The sequence below is a fragment of the Apus apus genome, chromosome 13, assembly GCF_020740795.1.
Source record: "Apus apus isolate bApuApu2 chromosome 13, bApuApu2.pri.cur, whole genome shotgun sequence".
In the NCBI taxonomy this organism is placed as follows: domain Eukaryota; kingdom Metazoa; phylum Chordata; class Aves; order Apodiformes; family Apodidae; genus Apus; species Apus apus.
In genome coordinates this window covers 3206881-3232192 of record NC_067294.1, presented here as the reverse complement: position 1 = coordinate 3232192, position 25312 = coordinate 3206881, and the positions used below count along the sequence as shown (strand labels likewise).

Below are 25312 nucleotides of genomic sequence, written 5' to 3'. Positions count from 1 at the left end.
TATTATGGAACTTACAATGAAAAATAATTGTAGAATTATGTTAAATTCAGCCTAATGAAAAAGCATGGTCTGTGCTACATAGTATTACTTAAGATTTACTATGTGTTATGGTAAAGGTATGTGGTCATGTGAGCTTTAATTTTAGTCTTTTTTATTTCCAGATTAATGTCTTACTCAGTTCTATTTGCCTCTGAAGGAAGCTTATGGGAGAGCTTTCATGGTATAGTCAATTCTTAAATGTGAAATCAATCTCATACCATATTCTAATATTAATTTTTAATATATTAATGTGTAATAGATGTTAAAAAAGGTATTTTCATTTTCTCTCATTCTCCAAATGTTACTAGGTTTGCAAAAGGAAATGTGCCAAAAGCAATAGTGAAACACGGTCTGTACAGAGGGAGATGAAAGGTTGTGTATAATGGAGACAGCAATAAGACAGAATTGCAAAGTCAGATAAACATGTTATGTCATTTTTTTTAATTGTTCCCCAGACTTTTTTTAATTTCCCCAGACTTTTAATTAATTTCATTCTTTGCCTAAGGCTTGTTGAGTTGAAGACAGATAAGTTACCAGGTAATGCTCTAGCTTTTTACTTTATAGAACCTTGCAAGGGTTCAAATTAATCTTTCCTAATTCCAACAAGAGCCATCGTATGCACAGCTGTTACATGTATTTTGTCAGGGCTTGAAATTTCTTCTAAGGAGATAATTTACTATGAGCAAAGAAACATGATTTATCAATTACTTTTCTGGACAGAAACTTGGTCTCAAAGAGAGAAAAAATCATTAAGTCTGTGTGGCAGCAGAGTCTGTATATTTAGTGTCCTAACTTGGATAGTGCTTCCATGATGTTAAAGATGAGAAACTGAGAATACATCTTTTCCAGTAATAAAAAGTAGAAGCAGTGCAAGCCAGAGCTCACTTTTATGACAGGTCTGAGGGGAAGAAAAAAAAAAAAGCAATTGTACATCTAGTACTTCATCACCTGATAGGAGAGGGATCTTAGGAGATGAACACACATTACCCTTGAGGAGAGCATGGAAAAGTAAAAAATCCTGGGGACTGCTTTAAAAGGACAAGAAAGAAAAATTGTTTAGACCTCAGGAATCAAGTGTGAATTATCCCTTTGCTGATTAGACGTGCAAAAAGAAAATGATAATGTTCGGGTTATATGTCTGTTGAGGGTATTCTACACTAGTTAGGAACGACATGATGTAATTCAGCTAACTTTCTGCATGGATGCTAAATAACACATTGATTTTTCTTAATGATCACAATGTAATTAAAAGGGGTTTTACTTTTTCCCCAGCGGAAATTCTCGAATTGGCTGGAAATGCAGCAAGGGACAACAAGAAGGGTCGAGTCACTCCTAGACACATTCTGTTGGCTGTAGCAAATGATGAAGAATTAAATCAGGTAAGAAAATCTCCACTGTGTGAGGGCCAAGGATTTCCTTTAGGGCTTTTAAAATTGTCTTTCCATAGAGTTGAATTGTAGCTCAAGACATCTCCTTATTGAGTAGCCCACCAGGAAGCAGCTCGTTCCCTCACTACCACACTGCCTGTGTAACTAATGACAGCACTCAGCTGAAGTATGTCTTTCAGGAGACTTAAAATGTGTGAAAATGCAATGGAAATGTCATATGACATTTGCTCACACTGTTACAGCCAATTCTGTTAGAGTGGGATGTTGTCATAAACTCTACAGAGACATGGAGAAAATCCTAGAGATGCTTTTTGTTTGGTTTTTTTTTGCCTCCTTAAGCAGCTTAGGACTCAGTGGAACCTATCCTGTTCCCTTTGAAGTCTGTCATTGTGACCACAGAATTAAGAGCTTTGAAACTCTTGCAAGTCTGTGTCCTTTGCAGATTCCAAGATGCCTTTAACTTAGCAAAAGAAAAAAAATATAAAAATATTTGCCTTATTATTACAGTGTTTTGCTGTCAGCCAGAGACACTGGCTGGGATTAATGTCCCCTTGTGTGAGGTGCTGTAAAAACACATCTGAAAAGATACTTTTTCCAAACCCGTGTATCATAATGGAGCAGGAAAGAAAGAATAATAATATCACCAAACCAACCTCCTGGCTTTGTCTGAAATGTGGTAATGCTTCCCAGCCATCATCCCTTGGTAAGCTTGGAGCCTCTTTGAGCTGTGGGTGGGGAGCAGTAAACACAAACCAGAAGGTGGGAATACCAGAGGGACTTTGATGTCACTGTTTGTATCCTCCTGACTAGAGAATCAGTCCCAGTTAGATGTGTAAAATACAGTTTAGAGTAATTTTAAATACAGAACATGATGTGTTTCACCTCTGCTTTTAAAGGCTTGAATGAACTGCACACTTTTGAATATTGACCTGCTTTTCTGCAACTACAGAATGATTTTTTTAAGAAAGACTTCTAAGTATAAAGATTTGTATAAATGTTATCCTCCATTTGAAGTTTATTTTTCAAAGAAAAAAAAAATCTGTTTTTTTAAAAAAACCCTTTCAAGAAAATTGAGCAATTGGGTCATGTCTTGGGTTCTCCCCAGCCTGGTGCCCCATGCAGTCCTGCACTGTGGACTCACACAGGCTGCCCTGCAGAGCCCTCATGTCTGTGGGCAGGGCTGTCCTGTTTTCTGGTGGCTGGGTGACAGCCTGTATGGCACAGCTTCACAGAAACAGAGCTTGTGTGAGCCCAGGAGATACTGACACTACCAAGAGTCTGTGCAAGAAGAAAACATATTCCCTTTAGAGTTAAAATTCAGTACGTGATCAGCTCCACTTCATACATTTCAAGGCTCTGTCCTTCAAGGATAATGTGTGTTGAGAAACGTGCAAGAACCAATTTAAAGTGGTGTACCAAGTTTGCAGTAAATGCTGTTTCTCTTTTTTGGTGAGTAGATGCTGAAATGTGGAAACTTTTCGTTTTGCTTTAGCTATTGAAAGGAGTCACCATAGCCAGTGGGGGAGTGTTGCCCAACATTCACCCAGAGCTGTTGGCAAAGAAGCGGGGATCAAAAGGCAAACTGGAAGCCATCATCACTCCACCTCCAGCAAAGAAGGCAAAGTCTCCATCACAGAAAAAAACTGTATCAAAGAAAACAGGCGGCAAGAAAGGGGCAAGGAAATCCAAGGTACAGTCACCTGCTTATTTGGAACCCAGACAAGCTGCTGGTAGCTGTACGGAGCGTGGTGTAAGGAGATGTTCTGTTCCAAGGGGGTTCAGTAGCAGGAAAAGCAAATGCTGAAGGAGCACAGCCCTCTCCCTGTGTGGCTGGCATCTGAAAACCCTCAGAGGTAGCTGAGGTCTGCAGCACAGGCAGGAGAGCTGCAAATGCTCTGTTCTTTGTGCAGCAGAGTCATTAGGTGAGCACAGCCTGGAGGCACCAAGAGGCTGAACAGAGCCCAGCGGGCCACAGCAGTTCCACCTGACTGGTGGGCAAAGGAGACCTTACAGAGCAGCTGGAGGGCCTTGCTGGGACAGCACAGGTGCCTGCAGGGGGCTAGACTGAGTGAACTGCCTTGGACTTTGTTCAGGTGTTGATGTGTCTGCAAGAAACAGGGGATGTGTATTTATTTCAGAAGGGAGGTCACACGAGAGCAGCATTTTGCAGCTGTAAATATTGAAGGAAAAGAGCAGCCTCCGTCCCCTGAGTTGTAATAATGTCCTCAGCTATTAGAATGTCTGAGTTCTGTTTTCAAGTGTTGTATTTGTCTGTTTTGTTATTAATATGGGATTTTTGCTTTGTTTTGTGGTTTTTTGGGCCAGCTTAGTATAAGATTCCTCTCAGCTGATCTGATGAAATCCATGGCGTGTGAAATTCTCTTTCTCCTACTGCTAGAGCAGGTAGCTGAGTTTCTTGCAGCATCAGAGAAACTCTATTGTGGCTACACAGAATTTGGTTGAGCTAAAGATCCATAAATATAACCCCCGCTGTCTTTGGTATTTTATAGATTAGAATCTTCCATGTTTTTTGTTGTTTTTTTTTTAATTCCTAGTAATAGAACAAATCAAAATGAAGTGTGGAGGTGAGAGGAACAAGAGGACCAAAATGTGATTTTTCTTACACTGGGAAACTAAGAGTAACATTTTAAATTTTTTTTAAGCTAAGAACATTACTTCATTTTTATTTATTGTTTTTTTCCTGAGGTTCAGTTTGTAGGAGTAGGGAAACTTTCTTATGTGTTCATGTGTAATGAGGGGTCTTTCTTATTATTATTATTTGCAAAACAGCTACTGTCCAGCAATAGATTATGAAAGTAGGAAGAAGAGTACATAAATCTCACATGAAATGGACAGTGCATTTGAAAAGTTGCCTGCATGGGCAAACAAAGCTGCTGTATCCGTCCTGAATGTCTCTGTTACTGTTTATTTGGTCACTCTTCTGATTGTTTCACTTTTTTTAACTGTTGGATTTAGTTCTGTCTCTTAGAAGGCCTAGTAGCTGACATTTCAAGTGCAGTGCTTCTAATAACCATTCACTAATAATTTCCCTAAATCTGCATACTTTTTTCCCCTCTACTTGATTACAAAAGCAGGAAGTCTGTTGTGGGGTTCTGTTTTTCTTCCACACAATAAACTGTATTGTCTGCTTTACTATATTGGTATTTGGCTAACAGTTAACTCCTGGGGAACTGCAATAGGACCCATGAAAATCTAATTTTTAAAACATTTGTGTGAATTAAAGTGTGGTTACAGCTTCTAGAAGCACCAGTGTACCCTTGCACCTAAGTCATTTTACTTGCTCAGCCACAGATTTCACTTAAATACTTTGGAAAGGGCCAATAGGTGGCTCAGGACAGGTATTGCTGAGGCACCAAATATTGATATTAAATCCTAAGTAGTAATTTTGTTGAAAAAAAAATAAATTTAAAAGCTTTTTTGGCAGCAATTGAGTTTATAACCACAACAGTCAAATCACTGTCTTCATGAAGCACCATTTTCTACCTGTTCCTAGTTCTCATTTTGATTCAGTAAATCAGTTCATTCCTGAAACCTGTAATTTTATTTCACTATCACAGCTGAAAAAAGGCATGGTAGTTGAGGGGAGCTCCCTCTCCCCCTACACTTTTACTGGAGATGAAGGTGATCATGTAAAGTAGACAGAGAAAATTATTTAGCCCATTTCCTTCCACTGGGGAGGTAGAAAGTAAATGTATTTTTCTGACTCTAAGAATGGTCCGATTTCAAAGCAGGTTGTAAAATCTGGGAGCACCTCCCTGCACAGAGAGAGAAAATCTGCAATCTACAAGTCAGTTTTAACCTTAACAAAACCACCACAGATACATTGTATCTACAAGTGTATCTATAAGTGTATGTATAAGTATCTATAAAGAGTTACTTTATTTTTTCCACACAAGCCATTAAAAAGCTATTGAAAGTTTGAGACTGCAACATTTAAGACAAGCAGGTTCTGAGCTGTGCCCCATCCCAGGGCTGGTGTAGATATGCAGACGTTGAGGTCATTTTTTCCTATTGATTCCATCAGATCAGTCACTTCAGTCAGACTAAAGGAAAATCCCAAGGCCAGTGTTTGTGCTGGCATTTTATTGCCTGGTAAGCATTTATGGCATGTCATATATCTTGGTGTTATTAAGCGGGGTTTTCTCTGAGCTTTGAGTGAACTAATTAACTGTATTTTTGGAAGAAGAAGCAGGGAGAAGTGAGCAAATCAGCCAGTGCTGACAGCACAACAGAGGGAACTCCTGCAGATGGTTTCACAGTCCTGTCCACCAAAAGTCTGTTTCTTGGCCAGAAGGTATGCTCCTGCATTTTTATAAATCAATACCTGTTTTTCAGTGCTGCTTAGGGAACACCCTCTCCCACCACCTCCTTCCCCCAAAACATCTAGGTGCCACGGACATTTCCCCACTGAGCACGTGAGGTGTATAATATTAGTCTTTTAACAAAGAAATTACCTAAAACAACATTTAGAACATAGTGAAAAGACATAAATGAGTCTTCATATGGCTACAAAATTAAGTACTCAGTCCAGAAGGAAAGCCTGTGTGCTTGTAATCTGTCTCACCTTATCATAAACAGCATCATTGTTACAGCTGAACTTCTTCCAAGGATGAGATTTTGCTAAGAATGACACGTCTTGTTCCAGTGGGCAGCCCACTTCATTGCTGATGTAAATGCTTTACAGGGTTTGATCAAAACCTATTTGAGACTTTTGCTCTTAATATTGATTCTGTGTTTTGTTCTGCTTTGTTATTTACAAAAGTTAATGCTGTGTAATAATGAATGATGCTTTTATGAAAAGCTAGAAGTCAAAGATCCTATTTTCCCTGTGAATATGCTTTGGGACGTGGGGTGGTTTAATACAAATACATATCTGGTTAAAGAGAGGATCCATTTAAAGAGACAATTCATTAAATTAATTTGGTCTTTTATCTTGAAACCTGCCTTTAGTTCATGATACTAAATTTTGTTAAGTAAAACTGCATCTTTCTTCTATCATTCAGTAATCAGATCATTGTGTTGAGTCATAAAAGATGAGCCATTGTCCATTGTGGAATGTATCTCCTCTGACTCATTTTTTTTTCATACTGAGGTTGTTCTCCATTTATCCTTCCACAGTTTGTTTGCTAAGTTTAATATGCATGAGAGTAACATGATTTTTTGCAAGACTTCTGATTTTCCACATTTAATTTTACAGCCAGTGCTAGATTGCTGGTTTGGCAGGTTTGCAGTTACTTGATTATTACCAGGGAGGTGGTTTTCAACATATTTTTTAAAATAACATTGTGATGACTAAATTAGAACCCAAAATTCATAAACTACGTTACTGCTTCAAGAAAGCAAGTAGCATCAGACTTTTGGACCTGAGCTTAAACTCCTTTCAGTTACCATAGGAATCCTGTAACAAGACCCAGCATTTTTGTTCTAGCAAATCATGGGGCTTTGCTGTCCTGCTCAGGGGAGGAGGATCATGAACTCCAAGACTGCTTTAAACTGTGGTGAGCAAAGCCAGGGTCTGCTGTAGAGCTTTCCAGTGGGTACCTTCCACTGGGAAATAGACCTTCTGGCTTTCTTATTCTCTTGGAGAGCAGCTCCCTGAAAAAAAATTACTGTTCATCCCCGTACTGGTTCATTATCTGTTAACCCTGCACACGAGAGGGGCCAGGTCTTAGCCTTTATTTATAACACAGTACACTTAATGAACATTAAAATGGAAAGAAAAATGAAAAGCCATTTGTCTCTTGTGAGGGAACACTCCAAATGAAATGGATTCTCTTTGGAGGGGAAGAGAATACATAGGTGCTGTTGAGCTGTGTCTAGCACAGCTTATATTTTGCTTTTGATTCCCTGTGAGAAACTGACTTTAGAGGCAGTAAATGGTTAGAGTAAAAATTTAAGAAAAGTAGGCAGTCTGAAAAATATAAGAATTTTCTGTATCCTGTTATGTGTAAGTTAAAAATTAAATCCCTACCTTGTTTGAGCTGCTAAGTAATATATTCATGCCTTTGTTCTGATTTACCCTCAATTAGCACATTTAGATGAAGCTAAATTCTTTTAAGCATTCACGTTAAGACTGCAAATGTGGAAAGCTTAAAATGCAAACCCCTTTACACTGTAGTGATCAAAGAGATTTTCCTTAGCATAAAAAGAACAAAAAAGCCTTAGGATACTGGCTTATTGCTAGAAATATTTTCAGACCGTTCCCCAGAAATTATTTTCGAAAAGATGTGTTTTCAACATTGTTAAAAATAATTTTGATTTTCTAGTGATAAAGATAAAACTTCCAATCCTGGAATTGGTGGGAGTTGAATGCATCCTCTCTCCTAAACAGGAGGTGTGTTTTGGGTGGGCCAGGAGGCTCCTGGCTGGGACAGGAGCTCCCTGCTCCATGTCTGCTGCTACAGGCAGGTTGAGCAGACTGGGTCTGCCTTGATAGTGGGGCTCATTCATGATCCATGTGACTCATGGAAGTCTCAAATAATTGCTAAATATTTTGGAAATTTACAAGTTCAGCATAACAATTATATATAAAAACTCCAGTGACTTTGAATCAGTGAAATGCTCCTGCTTAGCCATTTCCCCATGCAATTGCTGTTTAAAAAGATAAGATTGATTTTTAAAAATATTTACCCAAGTTTAAGTGTGATGCTTAACAGAAAAAAAAAAAAAAATTTAAAAATCTGGTTTGTTATGGTTGTTTTAAATTAGTGCCACATGGTATTCCTAAAAGTAATGAACTAAGAATTTTCTTCCATAGCAATTCTGGAGAGCAGTGATGCAGTTAATTCCTCAGACTTGTGCATGTTGCTTTTTTTTGAAGCATGTGAGGGCAGAAGGTTTTGGCCTGCCTGGAGAAGAAACTTTGTTCTGTTCAGTGTAGCCTCACTCCCCTCAAACAGCATTTTGAGGGAAGGAAAAATCTGCTAGTCTCTTGGGCAGGAAGGAGAGTGTGTTTAGGTGGTTCAGCTAAGGGATGGAAACCATGACTCCTGGCTTCTGGTTTTGGCTGGTTCAGAGATGCTGTAAATCACCTCTTCTGTCTCTGTTGCCTTCCCCACTGGTGAAACTGAGATACAGTCGCACTTCCACATCAGTGGTAGGAAAGCTTAGTATGTTAAAACATGTTGAGCTTTTCCATTTGAAAAGCAAAAGTACTTGTATTCATGACAGTTACTTGACTTTTCCTGAATTTGTACAGATTTTCAGTGTACTTTTGTGTTCTGTGTGTTCTTAATAAGCTACAGTGCAAACACAGAACCTGAAACTGAAAAACCCAAACAAATCATCAGCATCTTTCAAACCTCCTGTGACATCCTTGAACACCTTTGCAGCACATCTCTTTGCTCTGCAAAACTGATCTGCTTGATCAGAAAATAATTCACTAGATGCAGAGAAGGAAGAAAATAACCCTGTTCCTAGGATCAGGTCATTCATAACTGTTTAATGGGAAAAATCTTTTTCTTGGCTCCATGTTTGCAGAAGGGAAGGGCTTTATTTGCAAGAATGGCTCTTCATCCTTCTAACATCCCCAGATTCACTTAGTGAAAATACAAATGAGAATGTTACAAACCTTAATATTGTTCAGTTTTTAAAAAGTACTGTGGCTGCCTTACATCTTTAGGTAACTGCTGGCATTCAGCTAGAAATTCTGAGAGGTCAGGGAGTAGCAAAGGACTCTTCAGTTACACCTGTAGAACTGTGTTAGTGCTACACTCATGAAGTTTTGCAATCTAGTTAATGCACAAATGATTACACATCCCACAAGTGTCATCCCAGTGGGACTGTGGTATCCTGCGGAGTCACTAGTTTGTTTTTGCTCAAACAGTCACAGAGTAGAGGCAGAGTGGCAAGATCTCAAGCCTAAGCCTCAGGGCTTGGACTTTCAGAGACCTCAGCCTGTTGTTGGCAACAGGCACCTTTAGTTTTCTGTATGAAACTCACACCAGAAAAAAGTTCAAGACTTTAAAGGTAATTTTGTCTGAACCAAGAAACACATGGCTTGGCTTTGACAGGAGTCCTGGATGTGCCAAGTGCCATCTGCATTTTATCTAACATTCAGTTCAAATGTCACCTGAAGTTATATCCATTCTCTGTTGCACTTGTATATGCAAGTTATTCCTTTTTTATTAAAGTGGCCCTTTAAGGGATCACTGCTTGTGTCTAATGTGTGCTTCAGACTGTTGGGCAGTAAAACTCAGCAATTATTCTTTGGAGGATTTAATTCTATGGGAAAACTTCTGATATTTTAATTGTTAAAATTAGTTGTATGTTAAAATGTTAAAATTGCTTTTAGCAATCAAATAACTAAGAGCATAGAACAATAAATGCCAAACTTAGCAAATCTAAACTTAGCTGCTAACACATGCTGGCAGTGATGGGCAGCTTTTCAAGCATTTTGTTGGGGCTGTTAAATTGAAACTTTAATGACCAGCTGGTTGCTGTGTGAATCCCAGGTATGAGCAGGCACAGGAGGAGATTCAAGATCTGAAGCCAAAATGATCTGCAGGTAGTAGATCTGGGGCAGAAAACTTGTAGGTCACAGAATTAGGGAACAAAGAGAGCCACCTATAAAATCAACAAAATATGCTTAGGAACATACTAAAATTTCCACAAAACAGTCTTGGTGTGTGCATGTGTTTTGTTGTTGTTTGTTGGTTTTTTTAATTTCAAAATTCATGGTTTCTTTAACATTTTGGTTTGATTTGATTTGACTTTTTTTTTTTAAACAGCCATTGCTTGTAGTCAAACCCAAGACTCAAACTCAAGTCTGAATAACTTGCCACGTGTGAAGTATTAAAAGAGTCTAAGCTATTTGGAAAGCAAGCTTTCTTAGATTTTATTACAAATTCCTGACTGAACCCTCCTTAAAACACTCATTTTTAGTAAAATCCCCCTATTTTGAGGGAACATAGTTTACTCAAGCAACATATGCAAATGATATGAAATTGCAGGCTTTTAAAAAGAGAAAGAAGGTTGATTCATATAATCCCATGAACAAAATGGAAATAATTGCTTCATAAAACTTAAATATATGGATGTTTGCCTCCTGAAATGACCCATTCACTTGTGTTGGCTCATGTTGCCTACTAGTAAACACACATACACAAGGAGAAGATGTGAAGAGTTAAGTTTACAAGATGTGGATTAGAAACCAAGAGACAAGATTCAGTTATGATGAGATAAATGGCCATGAATGTATATGTTATGCTTCAGAGGTTGAACCCAGGGGGCTCTTGATGAGAAGGAAAGCCTGACTTAACTGCAGCTGGCTTCAGGACTTGCAGAAATGAATGAGAACTTCCTCTTTTGTAGTTACTTTCCATATTGCCTTATCAGCTACTGAAAGGGTCATTTTAAATGCACATTGTAGGCAGAAGCATAATTTACGATATAGATTTTATATACTATTCTGTAAGTCTTGCTCAAAATGTTGCTAGAAGTTGAAATCTGCACTTCCTTGTATTTCATTAATTATTTTTATTCTTTTAAGAGCACAAATATGAGGTAGGTAAATATTTAGAGGTCTGTGCTAATTTCATCACACTACTGTAAGCCCACCCTCACCACTGAGAAGTGGTTTTGATTCAGACAGCAACTGAGAAGCACGCCTTAAATACAGGGGTGTTAATGAGAGGAGTTAATAGGCATTACTGGGTGAGGTTATAATCTCTGTTTTCATAAATTACAAAAGGAAGTAAAGTAAATAAAGGAAAAACTAGAAGCACACAATAGTTCCTGCTTGCAGGACTTCACAAGCCCTTCCCAAAGGCAGCAGAAGTGTGCAGATGAAAACAGAGGTACCTGCAGATCAGAGGATGGTGAGCACTGATGAGGAGAGGAAAAGAAACATGTCCCCTCATTAGTGTGGAGGAATTGCTGGAGACAAGTGTGTGCTTTCTCAAAAATGTGTTGGTGTTTGCTGGCTTAAAGAAGGAGGACCCCTTTTGAAGGGTCATGACACATTCCTGTACTTAAGAAACTGTTAGGGTCTTCTTCATCTATACTTCCAGGAGAAACAAGTACCCTCTTCTAATGCCAAAACAAGCATCCCAAGTAATAGTCAGCAAAAAGCCAGGAGAGAATTTCTTGGTAGGTAGAATCACGTCCTAGAAGTGTGAACGAAGTTTGAGTCTTGTGTTTGAATTTTTGGGGGGGTAATAACCCTCCTTTATGACCTGCCTTTTATTTTGCGTATTTGTTTGCAGTGATGCTATCTCCATCTGTGTTGCAAAGCTCACTTTTCTGCAGCTTCTCTGTGATTTCCCAGCTGTCCTGTTATTTCCCACCTCATGCTTTTCTTTTCAGCTGAACCTTATTCACAGTGAAATCAGTAATTTAGCCGGCTTCGAGGTGGAGGCCATTATCAATCCTACCAATGCTGACATTGACCTTAAAGATGACCTAGGTAAATGGGGCATGGGTTGACACAACTAACGGTCACATGGAAATTATGGAACCCAGAATTTACTCTCTAGGGCTTGATACCTTTAATAAGAGCAGAAAACCAAATCTTGCAGGTTCTGTTTTGTTGAAGAACTAGACTCAAAAGACTTTTTTTCCACCAAATCTGAATACTTGCAGCTATTGCGAATCTTCAAGTTGATTTCAGTTGAAACAAACCATTTAAATTCTTTTCCATAATGATCATATGTGACTGTTAGCTATTTTGGGGGGTTTCTTACTTGGATACTTTGAGGACTAAAATACTTTTTTGTCAGGTTGTTTTCAAAATAAGCAGTTTCTCCATTCTAACTGCAATCTCAGGGGCTTTTTCTGCTACTTGGAGTAGGTATAAAATTTTTAAAGAGGAATAATGAAATAATTAACTGTCCTCAAATCTCTCCTACCTTGATTTCATGTTTAATTCAGTCAAATTATTTATTTCCATTATGCTTCAGTTTCTCCCTGTCACTTTCATATTCAGCTGAAAACAAATCCTGACATCACACCAACACTGAACTTGTAGATACCATCATAGAAGCTTTTAAAGCTTCTGTCTTGTTCCAGATTGGAAAAAAAAACCTTAAAAATAATCCTTCTCCAATAAAAGTCTGTTCTTCAGGAAAAGTAATAGAAAAAAGATAACTTTTTTTCATTATGTACTGTCTTCTTATTTGATTATACCTGCTGCTGTCTTTTTTAAAAACTTCCTTCATGGAATACAACCTATAATTCTTATTCTACTCCATTTCCTATGGGAATGTATACATGTAATTTAACAAGAAAAAGATTTTAAGAAGAAATATCTCAGAAATATGTGTGTTTTTACCTGTCTCAGCCATTCCAACACAAAATCAGCAAATATGTCTTACCCTTAAAATGTAAGATCAATCATTTGTGGGGTTTAGACAAATTCTTTACAGCCCTGCCTGAAAATATGTGGTTTCCTCCACATGAAGGAGACTGTAATTTTTAGAAATAAAATGATGACTCGTTATGCAAATGAATATTAGTGCCTGTCAGCTTATTGATGCTGACAAAATGGAGAAACTAGTTATTTTGTTTGGCTTGATGATCCTGAATTTCTTTTTTTTTAAAACAGATTCCATATTTTAGTGTCATGCTCTATGGGGAACTGGTTGTTCTAGGTTTCTGCAAAGTGAAATGGGGTATTAGCTGATTTTAAAACTTTGGAAATGATCTCGTGTGATTGCTCTGACTTGTCATTTTAACATTTATTTGATCATGTCATACTCAAGATTCCTCCTCCTGTTCCCTACACCCCTTTCTCTACACACACCTGCACACACAACTCAGCATACTCCTTTGGCGCAAGGTTTGGAGATGTAAAGGTAGGACAATATGGACGTTGGTACATGTGTAAATGTAGAGCCTGTGCTGGGTCTCTGTCCAACGTGGTTGATATACATCTGTTTACCTGTTGTAGTTGCAAGTTGTACAGGCTGACATTGCCACCATCGACAGTGATGCTGTCGTTCACCCGACAAACTCTGACTTCTACACCGGTGGTGAAGTAGGTAATGGCAAGTTCAGCGCTGCCGAGTCTGTATGTGTGTGCATGGTCAATCAGCAGCCACAAGCGTGGTGTAGCTATGCAGATCTGCATTCATTTCTCACTTCCAGCAGTCCTGACTGATAAAGAAATGAACACTTGCAAACCTGGTAGGCGTTTTTGATTTTGATCACCAAATCAGAAGGAACAATGGAATGCACCGCCAAAACGGGAAGGGCAGGAACAGCTGGTCCAGTGCAGGCCTGTGATCCAGGAAAATGAATTACCCCATTGTTTGTGTGACCTGTTAAATGCCTGTTTTGAATATGGTTTGAGTCTTGATCCTTAGATTTCTAATCAGTTCCAGTCCACCCTCTCCATGCCAAGTTTCAGATGTTCACATCTGACATGCTGGATCTAGCCCCAGCTCTTGAGATTGGTTCTTATTTCATGTTTTCCCTTATGGACTGATGACCTCCCTGGCCCTGCTCTGGGTCCTCATGCCCACAGGCTCACATGGCACCACGTATGTTTTTCAGCTGGTTGGTCATCTAAGCTGCATGAGAGCAAATGTGACAGACATCTTAACTCAGTATCCTAAGTGTCCCCTGAGTAACTCTTGGCAATACCCCTCTCTGCATACAGCATTTTGAAGGATTTGGTTAAGGGTAGCAGTATTTGAACTGAACTGCTTTGGTAACTTGAGAAGGCAAATCAAAATTTGGGCTGAATACTGAAGTTGCTGATGAGGGTGAGGACCTACCATGCTTAAAAACAAAAGGTCACCTGATTCCAGCCTCTTATCTTAACCACATGGTCTCTATGAGAGTGGTCTACCTCCACACCTGAGGCCAGGTTTCAGTACTGGCTTGGAGGGACACAGGTCCTGCTGCAGAGCTGGTGTGTCCTACACCACCTGCTCTTCTACTTGGAGTAACACACAGGCAAATGTAGCTCTGTAGAGACTGTTGGAGCAGGAACAGCAGTGACTTGGCTGGCTAAACATAATGCAGAGACATTCAAGTAAAAGTATCATCATGCCCTGAATCTGCTTCTAAAGTCTGTCAGGCTCATGTAGCTAATGTGCTTGTCTCCTCCCCTTTGACAAAGAAACACTTTGCTGCCCTACAAAGAAAATTGTCTCTCAAAGTTGCACTGCTCATTCCATAGTGTAGGTTCCTGTTGCCTCTGACTGCTGTAAGAAAGAATAGAAGTGCACAAATGCTTAGCTTCCAATGATTAACTTTCACCCATCTAAATTTTTTTTTTTAAATTTTTGTTGTTTTTTTCCCTAACAATTTAAATGTACTGGGGGCTTATCCTGAGAATTTTAGAGCCTAAATTCCTGCTAACGCTGTTTTCAACACTGATGCCAATGCCTGCTTGGAAAGCATGAGATAATGATCTTCTTCTCATGGGAGTGACACATATTTATGCCTGTGAGCAAATAAGCTACTAACCTTGAAGCTGTGAAGCAAGACTTCCATCAAGGAACTTGCTAATGTAGTGGAAAATGGTTACATACATTATGTCCTTGCCCAGATTAAGCTAATTTACAACATAGTTCTGTAATATAATGATATTACATGATATATACCAATATAAATCCTCACTATTAATCAAAAGAAGAATATAATTGAGGAGTAAATGCAAGAACACCTCACTGATTCATACCAAATAAGACATTTTGCTCTTCTTTATAACAAGATCTGCAAGAAGAGAGATCAGTGCAATAAACCAACAGTGTTGTTCATTGCCTTTCATTATAAATTAATTCCCAGTAGAAGGGAAAAAGCTGATCCTTCTGGATTGAATTAAACCAAACTAGGCTAAATTCCATTAAATGTACAACAGCTTTGCAATGACAAAGAAATGACCTACTTAGTAGATCTTTTCTGTTCCTAGGTTCTGCACAAGGCTTAATTATGTTTCCCCTTGAAATAAGAGAAATTAAGGATTATGAATGTCATGGGGTTTAGGACCGATCTGAGTTCATTGACTCAAGGGGACTATAACTGGAATATATACAAATAGAACTAGGAATGATATGGAAATCCATACAACAAGGATATAACTAGGATGGAAGACTGTTTCTTGCCCTCCCCATTCCTTCTCAGAGTGATTTGATACGACCCTGGTGCCAGTCCTGCCTGCTGGACTAGTTCAACCAAGGGCACAGGGTGTCCTGCCCTCTGGCATATCACAGTGGTTGAAGGGCAGCACATTTCCAAGGTGGATCCCCTTTGCTAGCATGCTCTCCTGAGACACCTTGCTGCTGCAAATAAAGCCCTTACTGTCTTTTCTAAGAGATTTCTAAGATGCTGCCTTCCACTCAGTAACTCTGAGTTTCAGAAAATTCTTAGTGAGGTGTTTGTCTAAATAAACTTAGACCAAAGTGTTTTTATAAAACGAGCACAAAGAGCAGATTACACGTTGACCTACACAGTCTGACCTTGCAATTCAGCTTTTGGCTCACACCCATTGTGAATTGGTTATGGAAAAAAAGAGCAAAAGAAAAGGCACAGAGTTTTTAATTGTCCTCAGCTTTTGTGCCCCACAAGCAATAAACTGCCAATAGCAAAATAGAGGCTGGGTCACAGAGCCAGTTTTTCAATGAACAAACAAATGCATTGTTTTCAACTTTTAATCTTCATTTGGGAGGAAATTTAGCAATGGTGATGAAAGAAAAGTATCTTGCAGTCCTCTTAGTTCTTAGAGCTATAACCCTCTATAGCAAACTGCATCTTGCAGGAGGGGCTCTGCTTCCTTGAGCAGACAGTATGTGCACTTCCATCAGAAAACATGTTTGTTCTTTCTCCATCAGTGAAAGCAAGGGGTTCCACCAAGTGAATGCCTGGATCTTTAGAGATCATAGTTCTGAATTTTTGAAAATCAGTTTTCAAAGTAATCTCTCAAATCAGAGCCTTTATGATATCACTGCTTTTTACTTATTTACCTTTATAATTAATGTGCACAGTGCAAAATGATGTGGGATGCTTATGTAGTTAGGAAAATGCTTTCTTGGGCTGTTCTTCTTAATATTTAAAACTAGAGCTGCAAAATAAGATCTAAACCATTTAGTGATGGACTGCCTTTGTTAACAGCATACCTTTTGGTTGCCCTGAAACACTGCACAGCTCTTCTCCCAGAATGACTTTGTCCAGCTCCTTAGTTGTAGTTAGAGAAGTTCATTGGAGGAATTTGTTCCTTAGAGATTCTCCTTATTTCTGAGGCTCTTCCTCTTGGTTAAAGGTGGCTCAACAAGCTGGGCAGTTACCAAGTAAAGCAGCCCGCTGCACTCACGAGACTGTTTCATTCCTGGTGCCACCTGTTGGGGTCAGGGACCAAGATCAGGTGAGTTTCAAATTCTTATTGTGGCAAATGGCTCTTTAAAACAATTTGTAAGAGAGAGGGGAAATGAATCTCAGGGGAAGGAATTATGAAACTTCAACCACTCTTGAACTAGCACATTCTTCTGGAACATTTCACACTAACAGATGCTCGTGATAAGGAAGGAGGTAGGGATGTCATGTCAGATGTTTTAACATTAAAATCAGAGTCTGAGAATGTTAGCAAGGATAACCAACATGAAGTTTTTGGGTTGTTAGGGTTGTCTTTTTTGGTTTTTTCTTTCTGTTGTTGTTGTTGTTGTTTTTAATGACTAGCTAATTCTGAAGTCCCAAAAGGTTTAGATCTTACTTTGCAGTCCCCAAAAAATGTTTGGGCAGAAAACTCTAGAGTGATGTAATAAAAAAAAAAAAAAAATGAATGATGATGCACTTGTCTGCTGTGGAAACCTGGGATCAGAAGAGTAAACTAACAATTCTCTGTTCAGGGAGCACTTTGGAAAAGAAAGGTGGCAAGGAGTTTGTGGAAGCTGTCATTGAGCTTCGGAAAAAGAACGGCCCCTTGGACATAGCTGGAGGTGAGTGAGGATCTGTGCCTTGGGAAGTTACAGTAAGTAATGTGCACCTTGCATCTTAAGTGGCCTTTACCAAAGCTTCTGTGATTCTGATTCTCTGCTGTGGGAAATGGTGTGGTGGGGGAATGTGGCAATTAGAAGCAGGCTGTTTGCAGGTACTTGCATACACACAGTGCTGGTTAGGAAGGACACCGGCCAGAAAAGCAAATAATGAGATGCTTATTTTTCAGAATAGTTGAATCATCGTAGAATGGGTTGGGTTGGGACCTTAATGATCATCCAGTTCCAACCCCCCTGAATGGGCAGGGACACCTCCCACTAGACCACAGCTTCCCTGGGCAACCTGGGCCAGTGTCTCACCAGCCTCACACTAAGGAATTCCCTCCTAAAATTTGAGTTCAACCCTGTTAAACATCTGCTTTGCTGGAATGCTGCTGACTTTCACAGAACTTAAGCATGTGCTTAAAGTTAAGCATGTGCTTAAAGTTAAGCATCTGCTTGGGTACTTGGTTTGATCAGTGCCAAAATCATCACTATAAAAACTTACGACTTTTTGATGCCTAGTTATCAAAATTTATGCAATATCTGCAAAAAATCTACTATATGAGTAATAAAATTGGTCATGGCAATATATAATTTTACACCATCTGTGAAATTGCTGATACATGTTGTTCATATAGAAGGCTGGTTCTGCCATCTGTGTTTATGCTATAAAAATAAATACAGTGTGCACAGTTTTGTAAACAAATTCTAACTGAAGCTGAAGGAGAGATGTGAGACTTCAGCTCTGACAGGAAAAATTACAGCTGTTTACTTCTAGTGTTTAATAAGTTGGGTTTTTTCTCTTGCTTTTTAGAATTTGTAAGAAGTTTTTCTTGGAATTCTTCTGCAGAAATATGTAGGCTCAAATACTTTTTAAAATTTATTTAGTTCTTCTGTACAGTATTCTGTATCAGCCCAGACCAAACATCTCACAAATAGGTTGAAAGCTGGAGAGAAAACATTTCTTTTTCTTTTTCTCAGCCATCAGTGCATCCCTGAGGTCTGAGAGCTGCCTGTCAGTCTTACCTCTGCACTACACCCAGAGAAACTGGCTGTTAGGGGCTTGGTGGAGGGCTCTAGAGAAGAACTGATACACAGAATTTCTCAGTCTTAGGGATATCCAGTTTCAGATTTCTCTGGAATGGGTATCCCTTGAATCTACCAAAAACCAGGATTCTTACCTGGAATATAATTGTAGCTAACAGAGTGTGTCCATGGTTCTCTCTCTTTCTGTTTCAACAGCAGAAGCATAATTTACTTTCCCTTTCAGAGCATTTGCATTTGCAGTACAACTGCTTTCAGTAATTAACAGTTGTCCTCAGCAGAATCCTAATGAGGTAATTAATGAATACCCTAGAAAACACTCCCTCAGAAATATTAAAGTTGGTGATGCCTATCAATACAGTATTTTATTCTTTCAGGATGAAGTTATTATCCACATTTCACATCTGACTAGAGATACGTCAGCTGCTTTTAATAGATTTCTCGTGGATTTATGATGTATCCTGAACTTGCCAACATTTTAGTTTCACATTATGACAAATTAATGTTCCCCAACACTGGGTCTATTCAACATGTTGAGAATCTGCAAACCCATAAGAACGTAAATGCTTGAGCTTCCATTGTCCTTCCAAATGGAATTCTTCTGAGTAACTTCCAGTCAGAATGCCACAGGACAAAGGCTTTTTTTCCTCTTTCCTGCAGCAGCCACAGGATAGTATCCATATGTGATGCTTGTGCTCCAGGAGTGATTCCTACTATACTTAACAGAATCTCTCATAAACATTCCAGAATGGAGTAGAGGATTTCTGGTCTCTACACACCTTTACAAACTTACTCTTTGTCAAGATTCAGTGTGTGCTATTGTGAGATATTTTTTTTCTAGGTATTTTTTTTCCCTCAGGTTGTGATTAGGGTAGTTTTCTTCTTTTTTTTTCTTTTTTTTTTTTTTTTTTAAACAAACCAAAGTTACAGGTTTTTACTTCCCACCACAGCCCCATATGTTCAGAAATGGTAGTGACCCTCTCACCTTGTGTGCAGGCAGGCAGATCCCAGCCTGTTGTTGCTTTGTGATGGGAGGTGGTGAACCCAGATGTTCTGCTGTTGTCCTGCTGAGAGAAGGTCTCTGGCCTTGAGAATCCTAGACTGTCAGCAGTCTGTAGGCAGGCTCTGCTCCATCACCTCCGTCCCCACATGTCCATGGTAGTATCATGGTGATCACAGATGATTAGAATAGTAAAAATGCTTCTTCATTTCTTTGTGTGTACAAGGCGTTGCCTGTTGGCAGATAAACAATGTGAATTAGACATTGTAAATCTATAAATGCCTCCTCTCCAACTGTCTGACAAGACTGAAGGAGATAAATTAAAGCCAGCATTGTTTGAGTGGTCTTGGATGACCCATGCACAAAAAAGCTCAAATGAGACCAAGCCCAAAGCCTTGAAATTACACAAAATGTTGTCTTTACAGTTACTAAGAAACAAAGCTGGAAATGAAAAATCTTCATTCCCTTCTTTTCCAGCCTTCCTTACCAGTTTTCAGAGCACTGATAGCTCTGACTGATCCAGGGGGGCTGCGGCGTGATCAGAAACTCACTAAACAAACTGTGTGTTTAGCAGGAGTAGCTGAAGGTCACACAAGCCATAACTCTGTGCAACTGCCCAGCATCCTGATATTTGCTGTAGCTCTGCAATAAAATGAACCAAAGCAAGATCATCCCTCGGGTGGGTTTATGTTCTGACAGATCACTGCCTGTTTCCTTACACGTTACACAATTTGCACGGTCCCCAACATAAATGTGTTTCCTTTGATGTCAGCCATGAATTCTTGCTCTCTCTAAAATAAGCTCAATTATAGCTATGATTTTTAAATGACTACAGCAAAGTGCAGCTGGAAATGGAAAATACAAAGTCTCTGTAATCATGTTGTTATGTTTTAAGGCTGTGTGATTTGTAATCCAAAACATTCATGGGGGCTAAAGGAATGTCTGCCAGTTGTGTGAGATTTTAATCACATGTGCACTCTTTTAACCCTAAGGAAAGTAATGATGTTTCACTTTCGGTTCTTTTCTAGCTGTTGTCAGTGCTGGCCATGGATTGCCTGCAAAATTTGTGATCCACTGTAACAGCCCAGGTTGGGGCTCAGACAAATGCGAGGAGCTGCTGGAAAAGACAGTGAAGAACTGCTTGGCTCTGGCTGATGAGAAGAAACTGAAATCCATTGCATTTCCTTCCATTGGCAGTGGCAGGTAAGGCTCTGACACACACCCTGTACTTGATGCCAAACAAGTCACATTTTCTCAGTGCTATCTCGTACATCCCAGCCTTTTCTCATGTACAAACCCCTTGCTACAATAGCTGACTTTATTCTTCTTCATTTAGATCAGTTTCCTGAATGAAATGGTTCTTGTAGGTTTATTGAGTCTGTGTGTGGAGCCTGAAGTCTCCTCCTGAGTATCAGTTCAGTTTTGGCAGGTCTGGTAGTGATCCCTGCAGAATCTTAGCCATGCAGATAGGCTGAAGGGCATAAAACATGCTTTTTAATAGGATATTAAAATAGTATCAATTTGTTCGTATCAATTGGGGATGAGGAGGACAATGTGAAGAAAAAGGGTCTGGTTTACCTAGTTTTAATGCATATTTAGTCTATATGTCTTAGGATGGCCAGAAGACATGGCTTAGTGTTCATTTAAGCAGCAAACCTGAAGTGCCTCAGTTCTCAGGATTTGCAGAGTCACTTCAAGCCTTCACCCAAAATCTGTAAGCTGAATTCCATGCACTTTACATCACAGGACTCTTTCAGGAGAAAGAGACCTTAAAAGCCATTGCCAAGGTCTTTGCAAGCTGAAGTCTAAAATCCTCTGGCTTTGTATGGCATGCTCAGTCCCTTTAGAAGTTGGATCATGTTCTTAAGAGTCTGAACACAGACCATGCTTTTAATCTGAGGCTCTTGGGGCTGGGGAGGGAGGTTTGGAACACTTGGCCCATAACAATGGCTCAGTATGGAGACCAAGGGCCAAATCTAGGCTGAATTACACGGTTGTATATTTAACCCTGAGCAACTGCCCCTTTTGAATGTGCCATGAAAGAAGTTGGCTAATGCACAGCAAGAATATTCTTCCCATTGTGCCATGTTGCAACACTAGATAAATTCCTGCATATTCTGTGGTTTAGGGCAGGAAGAGGATGAAAATAAAGTAATACAAGTTTCACTGGGTAATAAATTAAAGCAACTTGCATCAGACAAAGCTCCAAAGAAGGTTAATTTGTATGGGTGTCATTTTAAGGAGGTTACATCAGCAAACTTGGTAGAGAAATATAGCAGAGGCTTCATTCTAATGAATGTTAAATTAGCTGACAGGTTCCCAGGCTGGTCAGTACAGTGAGAAGCTCTGAACTGCTCCTCAGTAGAAGCTGAATTCCCCATAGATTGCAGAGTGACTGTGGAATTGGTTACTTAGGTGCCCAAAGCAAGACGGTGTCAAGTATCTCCCACTGAGCCCTTTCTGTTCTGGGTAGCTCCCAGCAAAGAACAGTTCCCAACCCGTGTTGAGAAGTATTTGATTGGTGTTGGAAGATGGTGAAACCCTGAATAATCATGAGATTCACATTCTGTTATGAAATCTGGCTACTGACAAGCATGATCTGTGGCTTAGCTCTCAACTTGGCATGTGCACATCATTCTCTCTCCAGCCAGTTGAAGTGGTGGTTTGAAAAGATGGAGAGGGATCGGTAGGTCTTGAGAAATATATTTCCCCTTTTTCTTTTTTCTCAAATTGGAGATACTCAAGCATAAAATAATTTTGGAGAGAACTGAATATACTCTGACAATGCTCTGTACTTGTTTTTATGAAGTCACAAGCATTAAAAAAATAAGTAAAGCTTTGAAAGACAAATGCCAATACCACATGTATGCATCTGCTCTAGTACAGACATCTGTCAAGCAGACATCACCCAATGAACCCACATAAACAGTTTCATTCCCTTTTATAGTTGAGGAATAGGATTACATGAGGGCAGTTCAAATAAATCACAGGGGGAAATAAAGCAGCATTTTGGAGCATTCAGTGGCCCAGATGCTCAGCTCCACCCAACTTGTGGAGAGCATGAGTTGGGTGCTGTACAGAGGTAGCCTGGAGTTCAGTCTGGTAGGGCCAGCAGGAGAACAGGGAAAGGAGAGTTAGGAATTGAATATATGATCATCCTCAGAGCAGAGATTTAATTCAGAGGCTCTGACTTTGATCTGAATTGACACTGGCTTGGCTCAAGTCTCAAATTGCCTTTTCTCAACAGTTTAACTCAGACTAGTAGATCAACACAAGAAGCTTCTGTTTCTTGCAGCCCACACGTGGCCATTGGGCCAGCACCTTTCTTTGGATTTGTTCTGCTCTGTGTCTTCCCTTTCTTTTGGGAGAGTGATCCTAAACAATTTATTTTAATCAGCTTCCCTGTGTGTGTGCCTTCTTGTGACCAGGCTGCTCTTTAATTTGCCCTGTTGTGAAACCCCACTGAAGGGACAGTTGTATGACTCAAGTCCCCTGTGAGCAGTTCAGAGCTGGTGCAGAGCAGTTACTAGGTGTCATTTCAAGAGTTTGCCATGACCTGTAAGACTCACAGTTCAGGTCATGCCTTTGTTCAGACCATTCTACTTGTGCTTGACCTGTTTTAAGATTAGATGAAATGTTCAGGCAAGAACTGCTAGATAAAAATGGGGAAAAGCTTGTAGGAAGGGTTCCCAGATTAGGCACCGAGCTATCCCTTTTTATTTTTCTTTGATAGCCAGTTTGCTTTCAGGACAGTTTTGACCCTGCAGCTCTTACCATATATGCTTCTTCCCTGAACACTTCAGGCTGACTGACACTTGGTTTACTTGTCTGTTAAATGAGAATAATTGACCCATCAGATATTGTAAGGTTCAAGCCATTAATGTGTGTGAACTCTGTATTCAGATTTTGAGAATGCTTTCCTTCTGTTCGAACATTTTAAGTCTTGCCAAAACAAACAAGTTGGTAACTTCTAATCCAGCCTGTAAACTCTGGCTTTGTAGCTTTATTTACTGTGCTGTGGTAGAGAAAAGATGGGGGCTCCTGCAAGGTTATGCCATCGAGAGCTTGTTCTGCAAGTCCTGATGTTCTTTCTTGTTTTGTCTCTCCTAGAAATGGCTTCCCAAAGCAAACAGCTGCTCAGCTGATCCTGAAAGCCATCTCCAGCTACTTTGTGTCAACAATGTCCTCCTCAATCAAGACGGTGTACTTCGTGCTCTTTGACAGTGAGAGTATAGGGATATACGTGCAGGAAATGGCCAAACTAGATGCCAACTAAGCCTAGGAAGCTCCAGTACCAGCCCCCTCTTCTGCCCATCATCCTCCCCAGTCCTTAACTCATTGTGATGCAGAGCACCCCTTATTTTAAACTTTGCTCATCCAGGGGAAGAAAGGTGGGGTTTTCGTTGAGTTTTTATTTTGGGTTTGTTTTTTTTGTTTTGTTTTTACTTTCTAAAATGTTTTCTGTTGGCACTGATAGTTGGCATTACTGCTGTTAATGCACTGTATACCAGGCATTGTCTGAATTTAGTGTAATCTAGGAGATTTTATAGTTTTATTTTAATGAAGTATGAATTGAAGCAGAAAGCCCTTAGGAGTATGTAGTCTTTTACTTGTGAAAGAAACAGGCTGCCCCTCTTTTGTAACTGTGTTGTGGTGCTTTATCAATACATCAAGTGGCGTTCCTTTCATTTTTTAAAAGAACAGATGCTATAAACCTAATTTGTGTTTGTTTATCGTCTTGATAAATCTGGAAGAAAGAAAAAATACAGAACCCCTGTTGTCCTTAATTATATTTACAATTTTGAAATTGTGTGAATTGATTTAGTAAAATGTTTGAACTGTTGCAGTCAGTGTGCTCAAATTAATTGTTCCCTTAATCCTTCATTTTCTAGATTCTGAAAAGTTGAGCTGGGAGGGGGGTGATAAAACACCAGAACTGAACCAGCAGCCTGGAAATTTGCTGGAGATACTGGGCCTCCTACCTGTGCAGGCTGCATATATGTCCATGCCCAGTGACACAGTTGGATCATTTTCCAGCTGGACATTCAGACTTCCCTGTTGATGCTTCAGAATCTGGCTTAATTGGCTGTTCAGTTTGGTAGGCTGAAGCCGTTTAGGTCAACCAAGGCCTGGGATTTTTTTGAGCCAGTTCCAGCCATTTAATAATGGCCTGTTTGAAGCTGTTTTATATATTTTCCAAATATCTGTGCACTCAGCTTGGATTGGTTGCTATATTGTTTGCACAGCTGAAATCAACACCAACAGAAACCTTTACAGAAGCCACTTGGGTTTGTGCTTTGAGAATGCAGAGGTCACACATTCAAAAGCTATTGCACATTAATGTTTGCTCTGTAGAGGAAGCTCTTCCTTTGAAGTCTTTAGCCTGCTCTCAAGATAGCAGGCTGATATGTTTTCCATCTAGTTATGTTTTCCATCTCTATTGAAAACTTCATTTGCTTCACATCCACTCTGGATTGATCCAGAGCACTGAGTGGACCAAATCTGAATAATAACAAATATTAAAAATGTATGGCTACAGCTCCTGCAAGAGTTTTGGGGTTTGTTTTTTTGTTTTTTAGAAACCCAGATCCTTGCAGCTCTCCAGTGGACTGCTGCAGAGAAACAACAGAAAACAGAATTTAAAAGTAGTGATGCCCTTCCAAACACTTCCCCAAAGTCAAAAGGAGCGATGAATAAATTAATTTTGTGCCTCAAATACATAAAGTATTAGACAACTCCGTGGGCTCAAATTTAATTCTTTTAAATGGCCAAAATGAATCTGGTCTCACTCTGCAAAAAACAGCCGTTCAAGTGGCAAGAAATGAAATCAGATGCAGTACTTTCCCGTTTAATTGTGAGACAGGTCTTAGTGCAGTTGCATTGATTCTTAACAGTGACAGAAA

At 39.5% G+C, this 25312-nt stretch overlaps 1 protein-coding gene across 5 annotated transcripts in view; it reads left to right on the top strand.

Moving 5' to 3' along the window:
• The window catches only part of LOC127389957 (core histone macro-H2A.1), a 42952-nt gene extending 18700 nt beyond the window's left edge, over nt 1-24252 (top strand). The window contains exons 3-9 of one of the 5 annotated variants that reach the window (XM_051631035.1): nt 1312-1418; nt 2920-3117; nt 5635-5742; nt 13336-13426; nt 17237-17326; nt 20438-20612; nt 23520-24252. In XM_051631035.1, the coding sequence (XP_051486995.1) occupies nt 1312-1418; nt 2920-3117; nt 5635-5742; nt 13336-13426; nt 17237-17326; nt 20438-20612; nt 23520-23685 (935 nt within the window). In that variant the 3' untranslated portion in view covers nt 23686-24252. Of the gene's footprint in view, nt 1-1311; nt 1419-2919; nt 3118-5631; nt 5743-11753; nt 11854-13335; nt 13427-17236; nt 17327-20437; nt 20613-23519 lie in introns of those variants that run through there. The other 4 variants (XM_051631033.1, XM_051631034.1, XM_051631031.1 and 1 more) reach the window with 4 other exon arrangements.
• The last annotated feature ends 1060 nt before the right edge of the window (nt 24253-25312 follow it).